This window comes from Cynoglossus semilaevis, chromosome 14, assembly GCF_000523025.1.
Source record: "Cynoglossus semilaevis isolate Cse_v1.0 chromosome 14, Cse_v1.0, whole genome shotgun sequence".
Classification (NCBI taxonomy): domain Eukaryota; kingdom Metazoa; phylum Chordata; class Actinopteri; order Pleuronectiformes; family Cynoglossidae; genus Cynoglossus; species Cynoglossus semilaevis.
Window position 1 is genome coordinate 27,442,930 of NC_024320.1, and position 24,633 is coordinate 27,467,562.

The 24,633-nt window shown below is 39.8% G+C and overlaps 1 protein-coding gene across 2 annotated transcripts; it reads right to left on the bottom strand.

Annotated features, from left to right (window-relative positions):
* Positions 1-351: 351 nt before the first annotated feature.
* slc45a2 (solute carrier family 45 member 2) lies at positions 352-24,633 on the bottom strand. 2 transcript variants are annotated; one of them, XM_025061945.1, is made up of 8 exons: positions 24,422-24,633; positions 23,333-23,774; positions 21,374-21,550; positions 14,738-15,096; positions 9,991-10,134; positions 6,440-6,563; positions 3,228-3,433; positions 352-638 (listed from the first exon to the last, which is right to left on the bottom strand). In XM_025061945.1, exons 2-8 carry the CDS (start codon positions 23,748-23,750, stop codon positions 417-419), a joined length of 1,650 nt encoding a protein of 549 aa, XP_024917713.1. In that variant the 5' UTR covers positions 23,751-23,774; positions 24,422-24,633; the 3' UTR covers positions 352-416. The 2 variants fall into 2 exon arrangements, with proteins under 2 accessions (XP_024917713.1, XP_024917712.1); XM_025061944.1 differs by having other exon boundaries at positions 23,333-24,633.

A 24,633-nucleotide genomic window follows, 5' to 3' on the forward strand; every position in this document is an offset into this window, starting at 1 on the left:
GACACCTCACTCCTTCTCCCATACCCATAACTGTTAACTCCTTCATAACACATGAACATTATCAACAAGCCTGTAGTCACTAGATGGCGGCATTTCAGCCTATTTTATGAATCTATATTGATAATCAGGGGATTGAACGCAGAACTCTGGTGCCAGCAACTCGTAAAGTGGTTTGTACAGATAAATAAATAAATAAATATTACCAGGCGCTCATTAGTATTTTAATTCTGTCCCCTAGAGGGGGCAAAAAATAAGTGAGAAACACTGTTTTAACCCATCAACTTCCATATATATATATATATATAACATGTCAAATATAAATATAAAGGTCATGGAATTCTGGGTATTGTAAAGATGTAATAAAGTATCTTTATTTATTAAAACGACACCAACAAAATATTTGCGTGAGAACCCGATCATTCCACAGATCTGATAAAGACAGCGATGAAGATGCAGCCAAACAGAGACACGGCGGACGCTGACAGCACCACCACGATCACACTTCCTGCCAAGTTGACCAGAGCGCCGAGACCCAAGCCCACGATTATCTGAGCCAGTTGGACCATGCAGGTGAGCGCTGCACAGTCCACTCCAGTACCACGGGGGGGCTCTTTGTTTCCCTGTCTGGCCACTTGTTCCTGGAGGAGCAGTAGGAGGAGGATGGAGGAGAAGAAAGAGAGAGAGAGAGAGAGAGAGAGAGAGGAGCAGAACAACATGAGGTGTTATTAGTCCGGTTCATCCAAAGGTTCTTAACTCCTCTTCCAATTCTTAATCAGATATTTTATATTATCTTGATAAGATAAAACAGTCTTTGGTGAGAGATTATAAAGACGTTTTTCAGACATTATTTAAATGTGTGGGCAGCAGACATTATCCTAACAGCGATGTCTCCAAAGCCGACGTAACTTTACTTTTAATCACAGCCTGAGGTATTTTCCTACCAGTGCTGTACGTGGAGAGAATTATTCCGTACCCTTTGACGTTATTAAAAACAGGTTAATCCACTGCACTGTGAAGTAAATGGAGACGTTCATTAATCACTATCTTACTAATAAGATTCTAATGCATTAATGTGAACAAAGCCATTAAATGGGGAAAAAAAAGAAGAATAAATGAGAGTTATTATTACAAATGAACAAATGAAAACATGTCGCAAAAATACATACTTTCACCAAGTTGACATTTAGGTCCAGTTAAAAAAAATCAGTTGTGGTTGAATGAAAACTAGTAAGAATTAGGATTTAAAAAGTATATATTTGTAATAGTTAAGGTTAGTGTAAAGCATTGTTTCCCAAAGACTGGGTCGCAACCCTCACGTGGGTCGCAAGAGTTTTTTTTTTTTTTGGGTCGTCTCTCATCATGTTTCCCAGGAATTTACAAATAATGTCTATTGACTTGGGTCGGGAAGATTTGTGACTTTTAAAATATGGGTCCCCAGAAAAAAAGGGATGGTGTTAAGGGATAGGGCAGACGTGGGCAAACTTTTGGATTCGCGGGCCACAATTGTCCTAAAATTGAACAGGGGGGCCGGGTCAGGAGCAGATAGATCAGGAGTGTTAGTGTGAACTAAGATAAATGACACGTAAAAGTCATGAATAAAGGTTAACATGCATACATAAAAATGCTTTTATCATTTTCTACACCATCTATTGGGGAAACGTGGGTATTGCAGGGAAAAGCAGAAGTATAATAATAATATAAACAAATTATATAATTTGGAAATGTTTGGCGGGCCGGATTAAAAAGCTGAACGGACCGCATCTGGCCCCCGGGCCTTAGTTTGCCCATGCCTGGGATAGGGGGTTTAGAATTTACTGTGGAGCCTGTTTACTGATGTGGCTGATTACATGGCTAAAAATCTTTATTAAGACAGCTGTAGGGTTACATCCACGTAGTTGTTATTGTGTGAGTGTGAAAAAGGCAGAGACCCACAGCAGCACAGCTCTAAACTGTTCACCTACGAACAGCTTAGAGCTGTGCTGCTGTGGGTCTCTGCCTTTTTCACACTCACACAATAACAACTACGTGGATGTAACCCTACAGCTGTACGATGAAGACGAGGACGATGAAGCACACCTGGGAGAACAGCATTAATACCACAGCTAGGATGGTAATAAAGTCAATTGGATTAAAGGCTGACTCAACCAAATTCACACTTGAAGGTCACCTTGATCATCACCACAGCACTCCAGTAATATTCAATCAGAGGCTCGAATATTGAACCCTTATTAAGCTGCTGAGGTGCAAATGCCAGAACTCAGCTGTGAGTCTGTGAGACACGACCCAAGGCATCATATTAGATTACTGCTTAAACACTTTGAAGTCAGAGGAGACCCAGCTGTGAAATTACTTACACACTATTTATTGGTTAATGTAGCCATCTGTTTTTTTTTTTTGCTGGTTTGTGGATTTAAATCTGCCTGTTGTTCAATGGTAAGACCACCAGGGTAAAGTTACTGACAACGAGTTTAAGAGGAAGAACGACAGATTTCACTCCCTGCAGCAGCAGCACGGAGCAAACGGAACAATGAAAACGTCTGAGCACCAAAGAGGGAACATGCATTTGCATGTAGATTACACAATCAACAACCCTGACACGAGTCAAACTGAGGTTAACTACAGGGGTCGACAGTTGAATTTTAAGGATATTCCATCTGCAGTGGCGGAGGAAATTGACAGCATTTATAGAAATGTTGGCAGAACTGTGAAAAAAAAAACAAAAACAAAAATGTCTGTTTCGTTGATAGAGAAGTGAAAAGTTTTATCGTGGACTTTTGAATTAGAATTTTTGGATTGCAAAAAAAATATGTCTGTGAAGCAGCTAAAAAGTCAAGTGACTTAACTGTTTAAGACAAGACTTACAGACCAGCACTGGATGGTGTTATATACCATTACTTTATATGACAATAACAATATCAACAACAACAATAATAATAATAATTATTGTTATTATAATTATTATACATGATGAAAATTACTACTACTAATAATAATAACATTACAATATTACTGCTATATTATATATTATAAAATATATTATATTGCTTTATTGTACACATTGTCTTGTGTTGCCAAGGTCCTGCTCCTTCACTGTTAAATGTTACATTACATGTTTATATATATATATTTATATATTTATGTGTGTATATATATTTAGTAGATATACATATATGGTCTGTGTTTTTTTTTTATGTTGTGCATCTGAACCATACAAAATGAATGAGTACCTGCTCTTCGTGCTGATACTCGGCAATAAGGTTGAAAGGGATGGTGTACAGCGTGCTGGACATGACTCCAAACACACTGCAGAGGATCAACGTGGCCACGATGTTGGGGAAGAGGCCAATTAGACTGGTGCCCAAACCGAACACGAAGTAGCCAATGAAGTACAAGCCTTTGAGGCCGACGTAGGGCAGGAGGAAATGCTGCACGTCTGAAAACACAAACAACAACAACAACAGCGTCTGAGAAAGGAGACAATTACAACTGAAAACAAATGGAAGGGGCTGCGCTCAACAACAACTGTCCAAGGTCTTTCAGGACCAAATGAATGGGCTTTTTCAAACCTGTGAGAGAATTATTTAGTCTATTGTTGTGTGGTTGCAGTACAAAGGTATCAAGATGAATGTAGTGTGAAGGAATAATTATCACTCATACACTTGAGTGAGAACAGGAAGGAAGACCACCTCCACGGTGTTGTTGTCAACACTCACACAAGAATATTAAGTGTCTGACTGAAGTAGAATCATCTAAAAAAAAACATCAAGTATTGATATTCAAATTATATAGAAAGGTTTGGGTCATAACAACATGAATATTACAGATAGTCTAATAATGAGCAAAAAAAGATAACAAAAATTCAATATAACAAAATTATATTAGATGAAATAATGCATATTTAAAAAGTCCTACTTCAATCAGTTGGTTGATCCCAACCCTCCCCCCACAACTTGCTTCAACTTTCAGGGCTTTAATGACGTCCTTGGAATTGCTATAGTGCCACCTAGTGGGGCTCCACCTTGAGATGCACCGAATGGAATTTCTTTTTTTTTTGTCAGATTCTGTTTTTTTTTTTTGTTTTTTTTTGGTTAGCGTGACTTGCCTGTACAATTTTTTGTTGATTCTGTAAAGTTCTGTAAAGTCAAGTTCTTCAGCACAAATTTTATTCTATTTACGTATACACAGGTTCTGTCTACAGTTCAACAAGGTTCAAAAGAAAGTGCTCGGTGCCTGGAGTGAGGTACATAATGAAAATGGAGCCAAAGTTCTCACAAATAAAAGCTCCGTGCAGGATAAACCCTGATATATTTTATAAATCTGCAAAATGTCCTCACTGAGACCATCAGTTTCTGGTAAATAAAGAAACACATTTGCATAAACATGATCAAATACATAGATAAAACATGACATCCAACCCCTTCCTAAAAAAAGAAAAACATTGACGACAGTCATGTGACGTCATCACTGGCTAATATATATTTCCATTTCTCATAATATGATGTAAAATGTTGTTAAAGTGTCATTTCAATGTGACAATGAAGGCTAAGTGACCCATGTTAGGGTGGAGCTTTGGTGACGGACTCATCAGATCGATTCATGCTCTGCATTTCTCCGCTCTTATTTGAATCCATTCTACCTTTTCAGCAGCGGACAAAGTGCAATAATTAGTGACATTAACCTGCTGCTTCTCTTTACTCTGTTTAACTGGGGCTGACTGACAACTCTCTGACCTGTCAGACACGTTGATAAATCACCCTCCTCCCCCACAGGAAGCAGAAAAGCCCCGGCTCCCGGTGTTTTCACCTCCAGGCTTTACCTCGGGGTCGATATTTCTGTTCATTTCTTTCATTCTTTCTCCCATTCACTGCAGTCACAGCCTTTCATTTTAGCGCACAAATAAATTATTTTATTCTCGCTTCTCACTTGTTCCACATGTTCCACAGACACAAGCAGCTTCTTTTGAGGAGGCTGGCTTTTAGCACCAGCGTCCTTTCAACATCTTGATGCCATTTATCTTTTTTCTTTAAGCCCAACGTGTAGCCAGAGCAGACACAAAGACGGGGTCTGAGAAACAGAGTACAACTAAAGCCTGGGAGAAAAAGTGTGCTCAACACAGTTTTCGTATGACATCTGAAAGACTTCACACACTTAACAACTGTGTCTGATGATGAATCAGACACTACATGATTGGTCCACGCTCTCTTTGGTTTTTCATATAATCAGACCACAGTCCTTTCAATCTGAAGAGTAATGTGTTGCTGAAAGATTCAGTAAAACAACGAATGCTGCACCAGCCCTCCGCTCATCTCAGCCACCAGATCATTCATCTGCAACGCAGCTTCATTCGTGGCATCGCCCACATGGAAGTACCGCGCAGAAGGGCTCCACTAATAGGCAGAACCCTCAGGGTTTCATCAGGTGATTCCTGCAGTACGTGAGCTGAATTCAAGTCAAATACACAACAGTGGATCCACAGTGTGTTAATTATCATGCCTGCCGTACACGTCCGCTTCATACACGGTAGGTCTGGGGTTCGAGTTGCAGAGGAACCACAAACTCGCTGCATCCTGTTGGGCAGATCTGTTGTTAACACAGTGCTTCTCAATTATTTTCTCCAATGCGCCCCCTTGGGGATATAAATGTTTTTACGCCCCCCCACACCCAGCCTCACCTCCGACCCAGACTCCCAGGAGTTGAAATACTATAACCTGATAACATGTACATTTTTATCTGTACAACCAACTGTATGAGTTGCTGCCACCCAGTGGCTGGAGGCTTGTTAACGTTCAAGCTTTACATCAGTGTTACACTTATGTCCATCACGCCCCCCCTTGGCCCCGCCACCTCACTGCACCCACACCCCAGTATTTGAGAAGTACTGTGTTTACGCAACATTTTTTTTCTGTGGTTCCATCCTGTAGTAATAATCACGCTTGCCTTACACATTCGTCTTATACACAGTAGGTCAGGGGTTCGAGCCCCAGAGGAACCACAAACTCGTTGCATCCCATCTGCTGTTGACGCAACGTGTAGCGGTTATCACACCTGCCTTACACACAGAAATTCTCAGGTTCAAGCCCCAGAGGAAACTGTATACTTAATGGCGCCCCCTGTGGTAGCGTGAGTGGGTTGCAAAGACTCAAACTGTGAAATTCTCCATTGTGGTATAACACATCTGGACTAACAGCCTCTCCGTGATCACGTGCCTTCTGGGATGTTTCTGTGAGGTGGGTGTTTGGACCTGATACCGTTGGTCTGCCTTAACCCTGTTCTCCGGTTTACTCTTCCACTGCGTATTCTCTCCAGCCAACACCGTGCACTATAGCTACACGAATGTTCAATGCAGCTCAGACTAAATATACAACAGAGTTATACTTGTACAGTGCAGGTATTTTTTCAGGGGTTAGTACTTCTTTCTTACACACATGTGGATACTTACAGGAGTAGAGAGCGGAGGAGACGGCGTTAATACAGAGCCCCCAGCAGCCGACCTCAATCCCTTGCTCGTATATGAGGTACGATGTGGAGTTATGCTCTGCATAAGGATTCCCCCTGTACACAATCTGTGAAAAAGAGATTCACAGATTGTGAAAAATCTGGAACCAAGTAGCAGCGGTTGTACTGAATTTTATACATCCTTTGAAGTCGGTGTTAGAATTTATTACACACACACATTTACAAATATACTGATCATGATCATAATTAATCACGATTACGATTAAGACTAATCAATATGATGGAATCATTAACAAGGAAATATGTCAAGAAAAATATGTAAACCAGTGAAACTCAGTCGTTGGTGTGTTGACCATTCCTCTGTCATACGGCAATTACCAGGAGCAACAGAGACCAGTGAAGATCCTCGTGTTGCTGTAAATGTCAGGACGGCTTTATTTCAAACCTCCGATGTTTTAATTTAAAAGAAATGTGAATCTTTTCAACTTGACAAGGCGGGGGCTGAACTCTTCATCTTTATGTTTTCCCATGCCAACAATGCTGTCATTATCAGAGAACATACTGGTACGCTGAAGCCTCAGCCACAGCTCAGACTCTGCCTGCTGGGCTGAGGAGCAGCCTTTGATCTGCATGTACACGGTGTAACACATAATCAGATGATTACAACCAATTTCAGAGGCTGTTCCCAACTTCCATCTGCGCTCTTGAAAATAGAAATTAATGATGCTTTGGAGTCCCATTTAGGACTGAAGATTGACTGAAAATGTTCAATTAGTGTCAAAAAAACAAAAAAAAAAACAATCACAAAACATATGATTTTCCCGATGATGAAAGAGCACAGATGCACATGGCTTTGAAGCGGGGGAGAAAAAAAAAGAAGCATTTTTGACGTTTTCAATGATACTTATTTCTAAAATAGCGTCAATTAGTGAGATTAGCGCAAGCAGCTTCAATGCCGCAAACAGCCCTGTTTGTTCTGAGGAGAGTGGGCGTAAAACATGAATGACAGCATCCACCTATCGCACGGCGAGTTATCACCAGTTTATTGACAGTCTGGCAAACACACACCAGCAAGAAACAAGTTAAAAAAAGCTTCCCCAGTTTGTTTTCTCATTAAACTCATTGAACACTGTGTGAGGAGATAATGTTCTACCACGGACCAGCCAAGGAACTAATTAAATCTTATTTGTATTCTTACTTCACTTTCATTTTCTTGCTGAAGCAGAAACGTCTAAATGAGACATGTGTGTAATTAATTAGGAAATTAATTGCACCCACGACATAGAGATTTCTGGAACCATATTAATATTTAAATATTCTACGTATAATCACAATCACACGCCAATAGGTGGTTTAAAATCACCTGTCATGAGAAGGTCTTTTTTTTTCTTCTAATGTTTTACATTATATTCATGGTCAATTTATACAGAGCGTTAGCAATATATTGTATGTAATATGTAATATAACTGCGAGCTAACATTTAGCCGTGGCGACCACAAAGACAACTATAACGACATGGTTTGGATCGGGGTCGTCGAAGTGAAATTAACACTATTTCGCTAACAATACTGTTTTGTTTTTTGTTTTTTAGTCTAAACCAGGCGTTGTGGCGTTTTGACTCGCGGGCCACACCGGGGGGGGGGGGGGGGGGTGGGGGGGTCAGGAGCAGATAGATGGAGCATTCGTGTGAACTAAGATAAATGACATGAAAAAGTCATGCACAAAGGCTAAAATGCAAAAATACTTTTATTATTTTTCTGCACCATCTATTGGGAAAATGTGTGTACTGCAGGGAAAAAGTAGAAGTATAATGATAATATAAACAAATTATATAATTTGGAAAAGTTTGGCAGGCCGGGTTAAAATGCTGAATGAGCCACATCCGGCCCCTGGGCCTTAGTTTGAGACCCACAGACAGATACAGCAACTCTAATGGCCCATAAACTGAAGGCGGGAACAACTGCTGAATGTGTTGGAAATGTGTCATGTACAGAAGAGAGCTTACAGAATATACCAATAACATACCATCAAACCATGTTCTTTCTATTTTTGAGCTAAAGATTAACAAACATAAAGGGAGACTGTAAGGGTGTAACATTAGCTGTGGCATTAGATATATCTGCATATAACCAAAGCTACTATTATTGCTAAAGCTAATATTGGAATATCAGGAAAAAATGTTTATTTCAGAATGATTCTTTCTCATTGGGTAAAAATGCTTTTGAAAAATTAAACAGTACCATTTGTTCAGAGGTTCATGTTCCATCTCATTCTTCACGTACTATTCAAGCGTGGCTAACACATTGTAATAGTTTAGCTAATTTATTTCTGTTCTTTTTGATGATTCTCTATTTAATGTGAAAAGGACTTTTGTAAGAATTACAACGCAAAGTTTTGTCTGTGTTTAGTTTTTGAAAATGTCTGGCAGTTTCAAATCAAACTTTTACCAGCGGACCTGTAGTCTTTTTCTTTTGCAAAGCAATAAAAACACGTTTAAGCAAATGCGACCTAACAATTATAAGTCTTGGTGTCCTCTTGCAGAGATTATTACTTATTTATGGTTTTTTCTAAATCCCACACTGCGCCCCCCCCCCACGGGGTCTAGTTTGGAGTTTACTTTTTTCCTTCCTCCTCCTTCCCTATCGTTTTTCAGTTGTTTTTCATCGTGGCCACTGAGAGTGGACGCTGGCATGTATCTTGCCGCTGCTCTCCGGGTGTATGTGTTGTTTGTTCTGTTTTTTGTTTTGTTTTATGTACAGTGTCCTTGGGTGACTTGAAAGGCGCTTTTAAATAAAATGTATTATTATTATTATTATTTAGTTTATGTAAATGAAGCTCCTGAGGGAAACCACTTAAAAAATAATTTGTTGATTTCCCTTTTCAACCATGCTCCAACGGTGCTTCTGAATAACGTTGCAGTTTTTCTGGTAGCGTTTAACAATTCATGAGTTAACTGAAAGAAATATTATCTCTGTTTTAAAAGCAAAGCTCTTGAGAGATAAGGGCAAGCAGCAATTCTCTGCAGTCATTTATCGTGGCTGATCAGTGTTAATCCGTCCATAACAGTGTGCCCTGTTATAACATCAGCATCATGGTGTTAACTCCACACCAAAGCATTTGTTCAGTTGTGTCTTGTGCTAACAGCTGGACAACGTCCAGATTATCAGCTCCCAGTGGCGCTGCTCACGTTGAATGAGGCCTGAAACATCAAACTAATGGGAGTGAGGATCCACTTCCTGTCTGTCCTTTCACACTTGCCCATGGGAGCAAAAGGTGACATTTCAAAATGTTACCTTTGTGTGTTTCCTCACAAGCAAAACTTACTTTGCATTGACTGAGAGCCTCATCAGGGCGGCTTCATTAATTGTGTGCAAGGTTAATTAGCGCCAGCTTCATTGAAAAACAGACAGATGGCAGTAATGAGGGCCAACGCGGAGACCTTTTTTTTTTTTCTTTTTTCCTCTTATTCCAAAAACAATGTTTGATTCTTATCACTCGTTGCTGATGATTTAAAACACAAAAGGAAATTTGTACCTGTCCCATGAAATCAGTGAAGAAGAGCATGTTGCAGAGGAACGCCGTCCAGCCCAGCAGGTGACTGACGCACAGGCTGCGGTAGTGGTTTGGCATGGTGGCGATGGTCTTCATCAGAGAACTGAATGTCATCCTCTTCTGGGCCTGTGGAGCCACACAAACATTACTGTCAACTACAGCAGCAACACTGTCCAATCACAGCCCACTGCCCCCCGGACCGTGCCCTTGGTGCCACTTTGGTTTTTCCATGCTTCTCATACAGCTCTCTAATGCTTCAACCTTGTGATCAACCCCTTTTAAAAAAAGCAATCGAATTAGATCGAAATGTGTTTTTCATTTACGAAAAAAAAAACAAAATCCAAAATAACTGAATAAGAGCGGAGAAGGATTTTAATCCCAAGGATGGAAAAAAAGGGAGAGACATGAAGTGTGTTCTACTTTACTTCAACTCTCATTTAACACATTGGGATCTGAATAAATATTGTTATTGAAGAGCATGAAATCAATTCAGTGGAACACAATCACAGAGGACTGTTATGACCAACAAGTGGGATGAGCTGATCCAAATACAACAACATAGTGGGAAACTGGTTGGTTCTCTTGCCTTACAGCAAATAAATCAGCGGTTTGATTCCCAGCTTGTATCGTAACAGTAATAACGGTATGTCCGTATTGAGTTTGTATGTTTTTTTCTCAGCATGGAACGGAACGAAGACTTTCTGTTCTCAGCATCCTCAGTTCAAAATGAAAACACTTCAGATTTCGATTTCCACAACAACCCGGCCTCAGAACACATGTGTTTTTCATTTACGCCATCTTCACTGAGGACATCCATCTTCACGTGTTTTGTACACTTAAACACTCCACTTTGAATTGAATGAGGGGCAAGATATGTACACTTAAACACTCCACTTTGAATTACCCAAAATGAAGGGCAAGATTAAAAAAAAGAGCTACGGTGAACTCAGGGACATTTACCATGGAAATAGTTCATCAGTGTTTCATTGAAACACACCTGTGCTTGAGGTTTAAAAAGGTTTCATTGTGGATCACTTTAGTTTAAATACAAATGCTTACATGTGATTAAGTTACTGATACAAATTCCTTTCAATACGTTGTGACCTTAAATAAACGCTCAAACTAAATTTGTTTAGTCACAATGTTTTGGTTGTGACCTTAAATAAACGCTCAAACTAAAATAACGTAATGTATTTTCTTGCAATCTGTGCTGCAGCTGCAGCAACTTCACCTTGACTGTCGAACATCTCCATTTCATGTTAGTCACAAATGTTTTGGTTTTCAGAAAAAAGGAAGAAGCAATATATTCAACTCCCTTGCAATATCTTGACAAAAGGTGCAGCTATAATCCAAATCACACCATCTTTGTTTCCATTTCCTCATGTAAATAAGAAGGTGACATATTTTCTACGATTCAAACTTATTTTAAAATTTCTCCGAACATTTTCCTTTTTTTAATTTTACTTGTAAAAGGGCTCTCTAGCCCAGTTTGGCACCACGGACTTTAATCTGTTTCTAATTGCCATTTCTTGTAACCTCTTGCCTAATCTAAGGTTTTATGACCTAATGTTCTAATTGCCATTTCTTGTAACCTCTTTCCTAATCTAAGGTTTTATGACCTAATCTAATCCAATGTGATCCAATCTGAACTAATCCAATTCAATACAATCCAGTCTAATCTAAACTATTCCAATATAATCTGATTTAAACGAAGCAATCCAATGTAATCAAATCAAATTAAAATCAAATCCACTCCACTCGCTAATCTAATCTAATCTAATCTGATCTGATCTGATCTAATCTAATCTAATCTGATCTAAACTAATCTAATCTAATCTAATCTGATCTGATCTGATCTAATCTAATCTAATCTGATCTAAACTAATCTAATCTAATCTAATCTGATCTGATCTGATCTAATCTAATCTAATCTGATCTAAACTAATCTAATCTAATCTAATCTGATCTAATCTAATCTGATCTAATCTAATCTAATCTAATCTAAACTAATCTAATCTGATTTAAACTAATCTAATCTGATCTAATCTAATAGGTCAGGTGGTAGAAGGCAGATTTGTGTTCCAGTTGCTAAATAATTGTTAGATTTGTCTTTTTTAGACAAATGTAACAAATCTTAATTTTTTAACCATTTTTAATTGGTTTTTAATGAAGGCCTTTAATTACTGACTGTCATATTTGCACATATTTTTCAGACTGTCATTTTGATTCTATTGTCTTTTTTCTTACAATCATTCATCTTCTCTTGCGTAATCCTTTGCAGGGCTGGTGGGCGGAGAAAGCGCGGGGATGGGGGCGGGAGGGTCTCTAGTTTGTGTAAGGCAAGGGCATCAACCACTCCACCACTGTATGACAGTCGTTCATAGTCTCACCAGCTTGTTCCGACCTCTGACTTTTATAGGCCCTTGTAAAAAGGGAACTCAAACTGTAAAACATTAGGACTGAACACCTTTCAGCAAGACTGGAAATATGTCTTTCTGTAAGTAATTACAGCAGCGGTAGATCATGAGACACTTTTTATGGCAGCAAGATGTTATGAGCATGTCATTAAAAGTCTGGAGAGACAAGAGTGTGTCTGAATTAAAAAGCAAATCAGACTTTATCAGGACACTAAAAAGAGAGAAAAACTGATTTTTTCTAAGACCTAAAAAAATCTACTTTTATTACTTAAATAAATTTAGTAATACTATAGTACAGCACGTGCACCATGTACAGAATATATCCAAGTTTGACTTATGACATCGTCATAGAATATTTTTGCAGTACACCTGGTTTCTGCAGCAACAGTATATAAATTATGTAGTAACACATCACTATTTAAATGATGGATTGCGAGCACATATCACGCTGCATTATAATTGCGGCCTGCGATCCAATTACCCTTCACCTTCACTAAGCAGAACAGACTCTGTCAAGATTGACTGTCATCAATCCTTGGCACAGACGTTCGTGGTTCCCTGAGGATCCAGGATAAGGGTTTAGGTGATTCCGGACCTGACGTGTTAATTTTCAAACTCGTTGTCTTGACAACTACTGGATGGATTTTTGTTGACATTTAATTTTTTTTATCAACCTCAGCCTCAGCTGTGATGTTGTTGCATTGCATGCTAATACTTTGCAATGAAAAATAAAATAGGAAGCTGTTGAAATCAGGTGGAGAGAATCAAAAGTTATCGCCATCTCTCTGACAACAGCAGAAAGGGACAAACTGTGTTCGCTTTAATCTGTCAGCAGCGCAGAAAGATTGACTGTGGAAAGTCAGTAGTGGACAGTGGTGGACAGTAGTGACGTATAGTAGATGTAAAGATTAGGGATGGCCGATATTAACTTTTTGCCGATATCCTATATGTCAATATTGTTCAAACACTTCCAATAACTCCGATATTAACCAATACCAATATAGGGGGCAGTGGTGGCCTAGTGGTTAAGGAAGTTAACTGCTGCCTGCTCACTAAGGTGAAAGGTTAAAGCCATACCTGCTCACTAAGGTGAAGGGTTAAAGCCATACCCTCCTCCCCCGCCCCCCTCAGGGGACAGAAGTAAAACTTAAATAAAAGTTCTTCAAAGCACTGAGGCATGTGACTGGTCTGTTGCCGGGGCAATAAACTATTTTTAGAGCACACGTTATTTCGCGAAGGCCAGGCATTGCGTTATTGGGTTTTCAATATGGGAGGAAAAACCGAAAAAAGTAAAAAATTCATACTTTACTTCTACTTTACTGCATTACATTTAGTGAAACGTCGTCTTTCTATTTTTTTTTTTAATCAAAGCGAATCAAATAATGAGGTCGAAGCGAATGCACAGTAACCAATCAGGGCTCACCACACAACTGCTTTTGAATCAGAAGAAAGGATGAAGGACTAGTTTCATTTGAAGTGTTTTCTCTGTCGAAGCACAAAACAGTTTCCTCGTTCAAGAATGAAGAACTAATCACGATACTACTTTTATTACTTAAGTATATATGAAGGCAAGTACTTTTATGCTTCAGTGGAAATTTAAAGTGGATACTCCAGCCTTTAGATCAACCTACATCCGTTTATGTAGCGGGCAGTAAACACATTATCTTTTTAAACCGAGTCCAAAATGTTTACATGAAAAGATCAAAATCTGTTTTGATTCATCCGTGACGTCAGTAAATGACAGATCACAGATTTCTAACAGTTCCAGCTGCGATTTTTTCACCCCGTCACTTTACATTTGCTTCTCTGCTCTCTGCTGTGTGAGTTTTAAAATGCTGTATTTCATAATTCAAAAATATTTTCTTCTCATTAAAAATATTTTTTAAAACGCTAAATGGACCTGCGTCTGGACTTATACATACAACTTATACAACTACAGTGCCCCCTCTCTATATCGCGGTTCTCCTTTTGCGCCCTCAGTACATCATGGATTTTTTAAATTTTTTTATTTTATTCACTCTTCTGCTCACTCTCCTCGCTTCTTGGTGTCGGCTCCTAGTAATATAAAGAGAGGCTTGATTCCTCCAATTGTGCCCAACACTTCTTTAAAAACAACTGTATGTTTCTGATAAAGACCTGTATGAATGCACTTTCTGCTCGTGGTTGACAACATTCTGCTGCCGAGTTTCTTTCTTTCTTCTGTGACCATGTATTTTCTTTTGTCGTACATCTGGACGACAATAGAGTCTGCTCTCGACAGACGTTCACAAAACAAACAGTAGCCTCGACTGGGATTGCTGACAGCTACATACCTCTTTGTTTGGCTGCTTGGCACTAGAGGTCACTGAGTTGGCCTCCCCCAGAGCGGAGAACGACCTCGGCCTAACGTCTGAGATGGACACTCGGAGGACGGGTTCTTTGGAGAGCGTTCCATAACCGCTGCAGTGGTTACCTAACATGCGAAGGGCACTTGGAGGTGACAAATCCGAGTCAAAAGGGTCCTTGTCCAGAGGTTGTTCTGGAATACTGAAGAGGTGCACTGTGAGGAAGATGCTCCAGGTCAAGGCGGAAAAAAAGTAGATGACTTGGTACTCAGAACCCAGGAGCTGGCCCAGAACCGAATGACCCCAGTCCATGGCTCCTACCAGGTAACCGAAGGCTCCGCCCAGGCCTGGAACCACACAGAGACATTGATTAAACAACCAGGTTAAAATAAGTCTTGGTCATTTTTTACAGGTGTCAAGATTAAAATTTAATCATGATAAATAGTCATTGTAATTAATAATATAATAACCAATGTTGATTCATCAAGATTAAATAACATTTGTTTTGCATAGATTAAAGAATGTAATTAAAGAATTTTCTTCTGTAGGCTTAGGTATACTCCTAATTTATGATAAAAAACAAAACAAAACAGTATAACAAAGACTGGGGGAAAGGATACAAAATGAAAATGGCAGTGTAGTCCAGAATTACCTTCCAAAACTCTTTGTGGTAGTACAGTACGTGTAGTGATTTGGCAGCTTTTACTGATGGAACCATCTCCATGACAGGTTGATAATTGTGTCACGGTGTTTCTACTTATAATCCTGTATCTGTATCTAACCGACTGCAAACAAATGTCCAGCTGGAAAAATGTCCTTTAAAATATTAACAATTACACAGGATGTGTCTCTCTTTTCTACAGAACATTTTACAGCTGCAGCAAAAACAGGAAATTGCCAATCAAGGTGGAAATTATTCATAGAGTCAAATCAAGGACGTCAGGAAGAAGGAAACTCTGTATTTGAAACTCTGTACTAGATTACATCTAGTTCACCAACCCCCACTCAAGCATTACTAATGTGACTCAGAGTTGAGCCAAATATACAGGCGGTGAACAAGTCCCACTGAGATGTTTTGATGTTTGGACTTTGAGGTTAGACAGAAAATTTCAGACTGTGCTCACTAGCTCCAGCGACAACTAATACTGTCTGTACTCTTTTTTAAAAACTGATTAACATTCCCCCCTCTGGTGTCTATTCTGTTGTAAATAGAGATTTCAGAACATGAATTACAGTAGTTTGTCAGGTAGTGATTTGGTTTGGGTAAAAGTCTCAATGAGGCAGAAAATAAATCCAAAAAACTAAAGCCAGAAAAGTCATCTCTAATTCAACCACACACACACAGACAGGTTCAAACATCCACACGTATGACAACTGAATGATGGTTTGTAATCACTGACATCATCGGACCTGGTACTGATCTGTAACTGTACGCAGTCAGATATGTGCCCCACAGTTTGATTATCACGTGTGGACAAAAATAATTAGACAAGGTCCTGAAGATTGTGTGTTAAACAGTCAGGTCTACAAGTGTGTGTAGACCATGTGTGGACCAAACAAGTTGATGTGGTTAATTGTGAAGGTTACAGCAATGTGGTTTACCAACATGTGGACCAAACAAGTTGATGTGGTTAACTGTGAAGGTTACAGCAATGTGGTTTATATTATGAACCCCAGATATGGCTCAGTAAAGTTAGTCAGGTTGACCGTGGTGCTCAGAGTACTAGATATGGACCAGACAGATTTGGATTGGTCAGACACCGATGTGAGGAAAATGGGCGTAAATTTGGAAAGATTATATGGACCATATGGGTTCAGAAAAATACGGGCCAGTTCACGAAGAACTGAAGAGGCCTCTTGGATGAGAGGTGAAACGTCTTCTTGAGAAAATGTAATGTCCAGCCGCCAGATGGAACTCTTCAACCTTGACCATGACCTGGATGACTGAGAATGTTCATAGACGTGGACCACATTTTAACTACCAGTCCAGAATGAATGACAATGTGTTTTTTCCAACCTACTGTACTGAACTAACGAAGCCCAACTCTGTTTTAGTTTGGCAGAGATGTGGCACAAATGTTTGCCACTTTTGGCAGAGATGTGGCACAAATGTTTGCTCCATTTTTCCACTTGACACTGTCTCGCTCACTGTCCCTCGCTGGGTTATTTTACCCATTTTTATAACAACAATATAAAATGTTTTCTTAGATGGGGGATTTTAAATTAATTAATTTATAGTATAATTATAATTGGTTTTCAGTTATTTTTAATGGGGGAAATGCAATTGAGATACCAGTGGATACGAATGCTGTTGTGGAACGGATTAAACTTGTATCTCGGGAGTTCACTGTAATTGACTGATTCAAATCATTTCATCCTCACACAGCAGTGATCATGACTCGAAGTGGCAAGGAACTTGAGCAATGGAAGCAATTCTTTTACATTTCTGAAATAATAACCACTCCAGGAGCCACATCCATCCATTCAGTCTTTGCATTCTCCACAGAACAGTTTCTCCTGGTTCAACATCCTCATCCTGCCCCTCAGTCGAGTGTCACTGAACTCCAGTTTCTGCTGGTGCAGTGACACAGCAGAAGTCAGGAGAGATATTACTTTGAATTACTGTCTGACTCTAAAATGCAAACCGAGACTCAATATGATGAAGGCACTGAGTTCTTTCCCCCCAACACACGTCATTGCCCTCGTGTTTCCAGGAGTTATCAATCCAAATGGCTGACAGAACAGTTATATAAAATAAACCCAACAAACTGAATACTCATTTTCTTTTCTTTTAGTTTCAAGGATGAAGCCGTGAGCCAAGCAAATAATAACAGAGGTCGAACGCCGCGGTGTCGCAGCCTCATACATTATACAAACATAACACGGCGTATTTAAAGTTCAAAGAATCAATATCACAGCCAGGGAAAAACAACCATTTAAGTAAAGCTATTTGAATTTGTTGAATGCTGATGTGGAAGGCAGTGGGTTTTTTTTTTTTTTTTTTGCATGCTTGGTTAGACCTTATTTAATTGGGACACTTCAAGGAGTGAAAGAGAAGTGGACTAGCACAGCAATTAAAAATTCAGAGAGTCATAAATGTCAGACTTTGAGCTCCATGGCTGTGAATACTGTTTATCCATGTCAAATTATACACAAAATCCAAATAAACGAACAAAGACATCTCCGCTTGATGTCATCTATTTATCTCTAACATCCAGATTTAATGTATTAAGTCTCGGTGTTTTGAACCATGAGCCTGGCCCAGACTGAGCATGTGTTGTGGATTACACAGTTCACAGGCGTCAGTGTCACAGGCTTGAAACAAGAAATCCACATGTTGTCTTCATCCACAGGCGTCAGTGTCACAGGCTTGAAACAAGAAATCCACATGTCGTCTTCATCTTCATGCTTTTCTATGGAAAAGAGTTTGAGATGTGAATCAATAATTGAACAGAGAAGAACGTCTCAAATTATTTCTTGATAAAAAAGATCAAATAAAAGCAGTGAAAACCAGACTGTCCCGGTTTCTCCTTCAGTTCAAAGAAGTGAAGCATCATCTAGAAACCAAGACAGTCCTTCGTTTTAATTTCCGGGAGAAAATTACCTGGTCGAGATAGAACACATCAAACATAATTTAGAAAAAAAAATTGTGGACATCCCAGAGGGAACAATTCAATGTGGTCCAAGGAAATTCTGGATGATAAATTTTAACTTTTTTTATAACATTTAAAAATTATACTTTTTGGTGTCCCTTATCATCCTGATTGTTTTTGGGGGGGTGTTTTCCCTAAGGGGTTACAGCATCAGCAACTCCACCAGGTGGCGGTATAGGCTCCCTATGTGGCCAATGCTAAGAGCAAACTGTGGCCCTGCTAATGCCACAGGTGTATCCCTGACTTAATTCAAAATGGCCGCCACCAAAGAATCACAATTCTCTGAAGTCAAGGCCCCCATTACTTTGTTAGTGTATGTAATTATGAAAATAATTTAGGAATGACAATAAAATAGCTTTAAAATACACTGATAAGAGATAATTTAATTTTAAATATATATATATATATATAGAGAGAGAGAGAGAGAGAGAGAGAGCCAAAGGTAGAGTAAATTAATTCATAAAATAATAATAACAACACTGACATTTACCCAGAACAGGACAACGCTTTAACAGATCTCTTTTGAACATTCCTCTTCCTCCCTTTTGACTCTCACATGTGGTGGAAGCGCAGTCAAAACAGTCATGTGTTCGGCGGCCCCGTCTCCCTCACTCTACCTCCTTTCTGACTCTCTGTCTCTCACTCTCTCTCCCTCAGCCGAGACCCATGACTCAGACCCGTGACTAGCTAAGGGGGGGATTACCGCTCGACCCGCTCAACAGCTGACAGTCTCTGCCTCTGCCGCTGCCCTAACTGAACACATCAAACTCACTCCGAGAATCTCAAACAAACATTTTATCTCCAGCCCGACTGACCTACAGCATTTCATTTCCTGTCCGGCGTCACGGTGCAGTGCGTCCTCAGAGATGCCGTTGATACGTGTGTGCCAATAAAACGGTCTTTTCAGCGGTAATGTGAGCTTTGTAATTATCCAAGAGGACGTATACAGGAGAGAAATGCTCCATTAGGGAAACTATTCTCCATGAGTAATAATGTGTGAAACTATTAAAAGAGCGGCGGGAAAAACAACCTCCTCACAGAGAGAGAGAGAACAGAACCAGGGGACGAGTGAGTCATAATGTGTGTAGACAGCCGAGACGATTCAGATGCAGAAATGTAATCTACTGGTCAGTACAAACAAACAGAACAAAATGAAAGTAAGGCCAGTCTGTATGGCTGTTACAGGATCGGGAGTTTTCTCTAGAGAGAAGCCACAGTGTGACGAATCATGAAGTGTAAAACTGTGTTCAGAATCCCGTGTTGACAGTGGAATAATATGATTGAATTGATAGTAGATTGTTACATCGATTTACTGTCATCAACTGTGGAGCTTCACTTCACAACCCCAGATTGAAGTTTCTTTTTTTATTCTTCCTCACAGGTTCACTTCACAACCCCAGATTGAAGTTTTTATTCTTCCTCACAGACTTTCACTTATAATTTAGAAACACTACATTATGGACACTTTATGGTTCAAATACACTTTTACAGCCATGCTAATGGTATGGCTAATACCATTAGCATGGCTGTAAAAGTGTTAGAAGCTTGTAGGCTTTGATGGTTTAAAAAAAAACCTCACATCTTGTCAATCGTTGTGGATTTTAGTACATGGGGAAATAATGTGTATATGTCACAAAAGTAGTTTTAAAAAATCTGTTATAACACAGAGTTTAAGTGATTTGTTGTAACTGGTGCAGATGTTTTCCCGTTCTGGATCTAAAGACTTAAACAAAACTGTATCTGAAAAACCAAGATATAACTGAGAAAATAATAAAAAATAAATAAATCCAACTTCTACAGTAATTCATCGTCCTATCAAGGTGGTTCTCTGGTGCTAAGAGGTTTGGAAACACAGTTATAAAGAGCAGCTATATATCCTGTGCGTGACATTGTTTTTATCGCTCTATTCCACTGTGGATTCGACGTTATTGCGTTTGCACTGTGAGAAACACTGATATACACCAGGAGAGGTTACTCAGCTAAAAACTGTGGAGCCACAAAATACATCTGGAAAGAAAAACAAACCATAGAAATTAGGACTGTACAAATGTTTTGCTTTTTTTTTTTAATTATGTAAAATTCCCTCTGCTCACTGGCTGTGATACTTGGACTATAATTTAGTTTTGCGAAAGTGAACTTCATTTTCTTTGAATAAATGAAGTTCCAGACCAACAAGAGTGAGTTTCCTTCAGCAGCAGAAATCACAGCAAAGCAACATTTGACAGGTTTTTTTTTCCATTTCCTCCCATTGTGATTGAACCATCATGATATATATATATATAGATATATATATATATACATATATCATTAATATAGCACATCAAATACCTAATTTACTTTTAAAACTTTAATTAAAATGAGATTAATTAAAGTTTAGCTGACAATTAAACGAGGATATTATTAACATCAATAATAGCTCAAATACATAGTAAAAATATATACGTTAATAACAAGTGTTAGCCAAACATGTTGCAAAAAATTACCAACTGATGGCGAAATAAGAACTTTGTGCCAAAAGTTAAAAGAAAGTCTGCCAAAGAAAAGCAGAAACAGTGATTGATTGTACCTGGAAGAACCAAAAATCCAGAGCTGCGTAGAAGTCTCTGCTTTAATTTTTATAAAAATAAAATGGCTGGAGGAAATAATATGAATTCTTATCAATGGTGTCCATCCATCCATCCGTCACCACCCAAATCACATTGCACCGTACCAACCCCCCTAAACCTTCCTAAAGTAACCTTCCTGAAGTATCAATGGTGTGCAGCAGCCTTTTCATTCGTTACTAAATTGCATTTTCAGCTTTCATCAGGTAAACCACTGGACAGAACTAAATTTCCTCAGTCCTTTTGATGTGACGTTAGTTTAAGGGAAGTGAAGGAAAGTGAACTCCTTGTCATTGTGACACAGCTCACCACTGCACACCACCAAATGTGACCTCTGAGAAGGGGGTGTGGGGGGAGTGGGCACGCACCTGTGAGCAGAGCGTGGTAGTGTAGTCCTCGTTCCTTGTCCTGGTGTGAACACACATCGAACAGGTAGGCCTTGATGGGCCCGTCGATGAAGTCTGCAGCGAAGTCGAACAACACCACACCCAGCATCACCACCACTATGGCCCACGTCCTCCTCTGTGACCTGTCACTGCTTATCTCTGCAACACACACACACACACACATTTGGTCACTGCTTCACTACAGCAGAATACACATATTTTATAAAACTTCTCAATTTCTCAAATTTCTTTCAGAAAGTGTCACAGCTGCTGTGAAGTTAATAAATAACACGCACTGAATAGTGTTTATCCACTGAGTAGGTGAAAATGTGTTAAAAAAACAAGTTACCGATAGTAGAGCTAATTTAGTGGTGTGCTGCAAATTAATCCAGTTACTGCCAGTGTGACTGTGACTGTGTCTCTAATGATCTGTTTTCCAGCTAAAAACTGAGACGACATAGAGAACATATAGTCTTTTTACAGGACAACGAGCTGCTGCTCTTTCAGATCATACTGGAGGCAGGAACAAAAGAGTAAATATGTCACACAGAACCCGAGAAACCTTCAGGATCATAGAGCTACAACCTCCATAAACAGCTTACAGCAGAAAATAATAATAATAATAACGGCCATGCGGCCAAAATGGTTACTGGAACCTTTGGAAACAAAGTTCAAATATTACAAAAAAAAGGCTGAGTCCTGATGAAAGCAAAATCTGGAAATAATATTAATATTTATCTACAATCAACAGCAGCCTGAAGTTTGCAAATTGCATTTGCAGTTTTCATCAGGTAAACTATTAGACAGAACACTAGATGTAGTTCTGTCATCAAAGAAAAAATCCAATAACCATTTAAATTATTATTTGGCTCTTCAAACCCAAATTATTCCCGCATGTACTCTTCAAAAGTCACAAATTTATTCTGCTGGTGTCGTTCAAATGTCAGCACGGCTAAAGATGAGAGAAAGAGGAGGAGAGAACCAGCTGGAGGAGGCAGCAGACGAAGCAAAAAAGTCAGGAAAACTGAAGTTCACTGACAACTAAAATTCAAAGACCAAGTGTTGTGCAACCAACTAATAGAGAAACACAGATTGCGAAGTAGCAAAACTCGAGTAGAATATGGCATACTAGACATTTAGTGTACTACTGCTGTAATGCTTGAATGATAACAAGCCTCCAGTCACTAGGTGGCAGCAACTCATACAGTGGTTTGTACAGATAAAAATATACGTTATCAAGTTCTCAATAGTATTTCAATTTGCGGTGTGGGTCCGGGGGGCCAGGGAGGCGTGAAAACATTTCTGTCCCCAAGGGGGAGCATGACGAAAAATAATTAAAAACCACTGGTCTAACACAAGTCTAAAAATACCAAACCAACCTATTTTTTTTATTACTTAGGACTAAGAATAAAAATTAAAATCATAGAGTAGCAATATTCTGGTCATTAAAAATGATACATAGAGTAAGGGTAAAGTTTGCAGGGAAAAGAAAAGTTAAGTTGGCCACAAACAAGAAAAGTTTTGTATTTCATTAAGAATGATTTAAGTTTCTTATTTGAATCAATACAAAAAGTCAAATTTATAATACACATATCTGTGTCAACCCTCCATGATCTGTGTACATACTGAGATGTGAAGAATGTCACCCAAGTACTTGAAGCTCCGCAATCAAACTTTTCTGGGATAAAAAAATAAAAGAGGTCTTGACTCAACCAACACTTTTTATTTTCTATCTAAAAAAATATTTTTCTCGTGATGCTTCCCAAAGACATGCTGTTTAATTGCCTTAAGAAAATGTCTGACCATCATCTTTCGGGACACACTGCAGGAGCTCATGAGTCAAACACTTATTAACCATGTTTACCTTTTGACTTTCATGACTGATTTGTTAACGTTTAAAGAGCTTACATGGTACGCACACAAACAGCAGCAAACCCTCACCTGAGACGACAGCATCTCCGTTGAGGAACAGGGTGAGACCCAGCAGCATTAGGATCCCCAGGGACAGAATGTAGGGTCTCCGTCTGCCCCACCTCGAACGGCAGTAATCGCTGGCTGAGCCGATGATGGGCGGCAGCAGGAACCCCAGGATGGGACTGATGAGCCACACCAGGCTGTAGAGGCTGCGGGGAAGGCCCACGCTCAGGAGCACCGGCGTGACAAAGGCCGCCTCCACCGCATAGCAAAATTCCCTTCCGAACATGACAAGGCCGTGGAGTAGGAGACGCCCCCGTGAGCGTCTGGGGGGCTCCACGGCTCCAAACACAGCGCTGTCGGTACAGTCCTCTTTGTAGTCGTTGCATTCTGTGGATGAGTATTGGTGCAGAGAGTTGTTCAAGTGCTTGCCGGGCTCCAGCATCGGACAGGGTGGAGGCCTCACGGACTGGTCGTCAGATGACAGAGTCATGGTTGACAGAGGGGAGAGAGAAGGGTGACAGGAAGAAGGGAAGGAGAGGAAGATTTAGAAAGAAAAAAAAACCCCAACACAACAGAGTGTGTGTCCGTCCGTCTCAGTCCACCTTGACTGTCCACCAACAACAACAAAAAAAGAAAAGAAAAGGTGTTTCCCAGACTCGGTGCTGGTCGGTGCTCAGCTTGGGTTAATCCTCCTTTCTACTGCATAGCTGAGCGAGGTCCATGAAGATTAAGTCTAAATGTGAAGTTCTGTGTGAAGTTCTCCTGCTCTGAGCTGAGCAGAGCAGTGGTGATGTTAGGGATGAAGAGAATGAACAGGGGGGAGAGGTGGCGGTGGGTGTATTTAAGACATCCCCACAAGCCCCACTGTTCTCCTCAGTCTCCACAGTACTCTAGTAAATGCCAGGGGGCAGCTCAGGCAGAGTCACATGGGCTGGTAAGGAGAATGTGGACGATTGTTGTAAAAGGCTCATCTAGTCCAATGATTGATTCAGTCTGGTCCAGTGATCAGCCGCTGGTATTTGTTGTGACGTGTTGGTGCTCTATCACAGAGAAAGATCCTACTCTCACCTACGTTGATGTAGTACAATGTGCGTACATACAGAATACCCTCACCTCGCAGTGTTGTAGTGTTCTGCTGGGAGCTCCCTCCGCTCCCTTTGCTGAGACCCTGTACGTTCCACTGCTCTGGGGAAAGGCACATGCAAATAGATGCAAATCTCTAATTAGCCATAAATGTTTTCATTAAGCAAACGTTTCGCTAATAACTGTTTTATAGTAAAGTTTTACTGTACGATATCTAAAACAGGGGTCTCAAACCAGGATGA

What these genes read in the sequence shown, in the direction of transcription:
- slc45a2 (XM_025061944.1), bottom strand. Translation starts at nt 23,798, where the DNA reads ATGACTCTGTCATCTGACGACCAGTCCGTGAGGCCTCCACCCTGTCCG. An exon ending in CGGAGATGCTGTCGTCTCAG is followed by an intron (nt 21,551 to 23,332) that starts GTGAGGGTTTGC and finishes TGTGTGTTGCAG; the next exon opens with AGATAAGCAGTGACAGGTCA. An exon ending in CTCCTCCGCTCTCTACTCCT is followed by an intron (nt 3,434 to 6,439) that starts GTAAGTATCCAC and finishes TTGTGTTTTCAG; the next exon opens with ACGTGCAGCATTTCCTCCTG.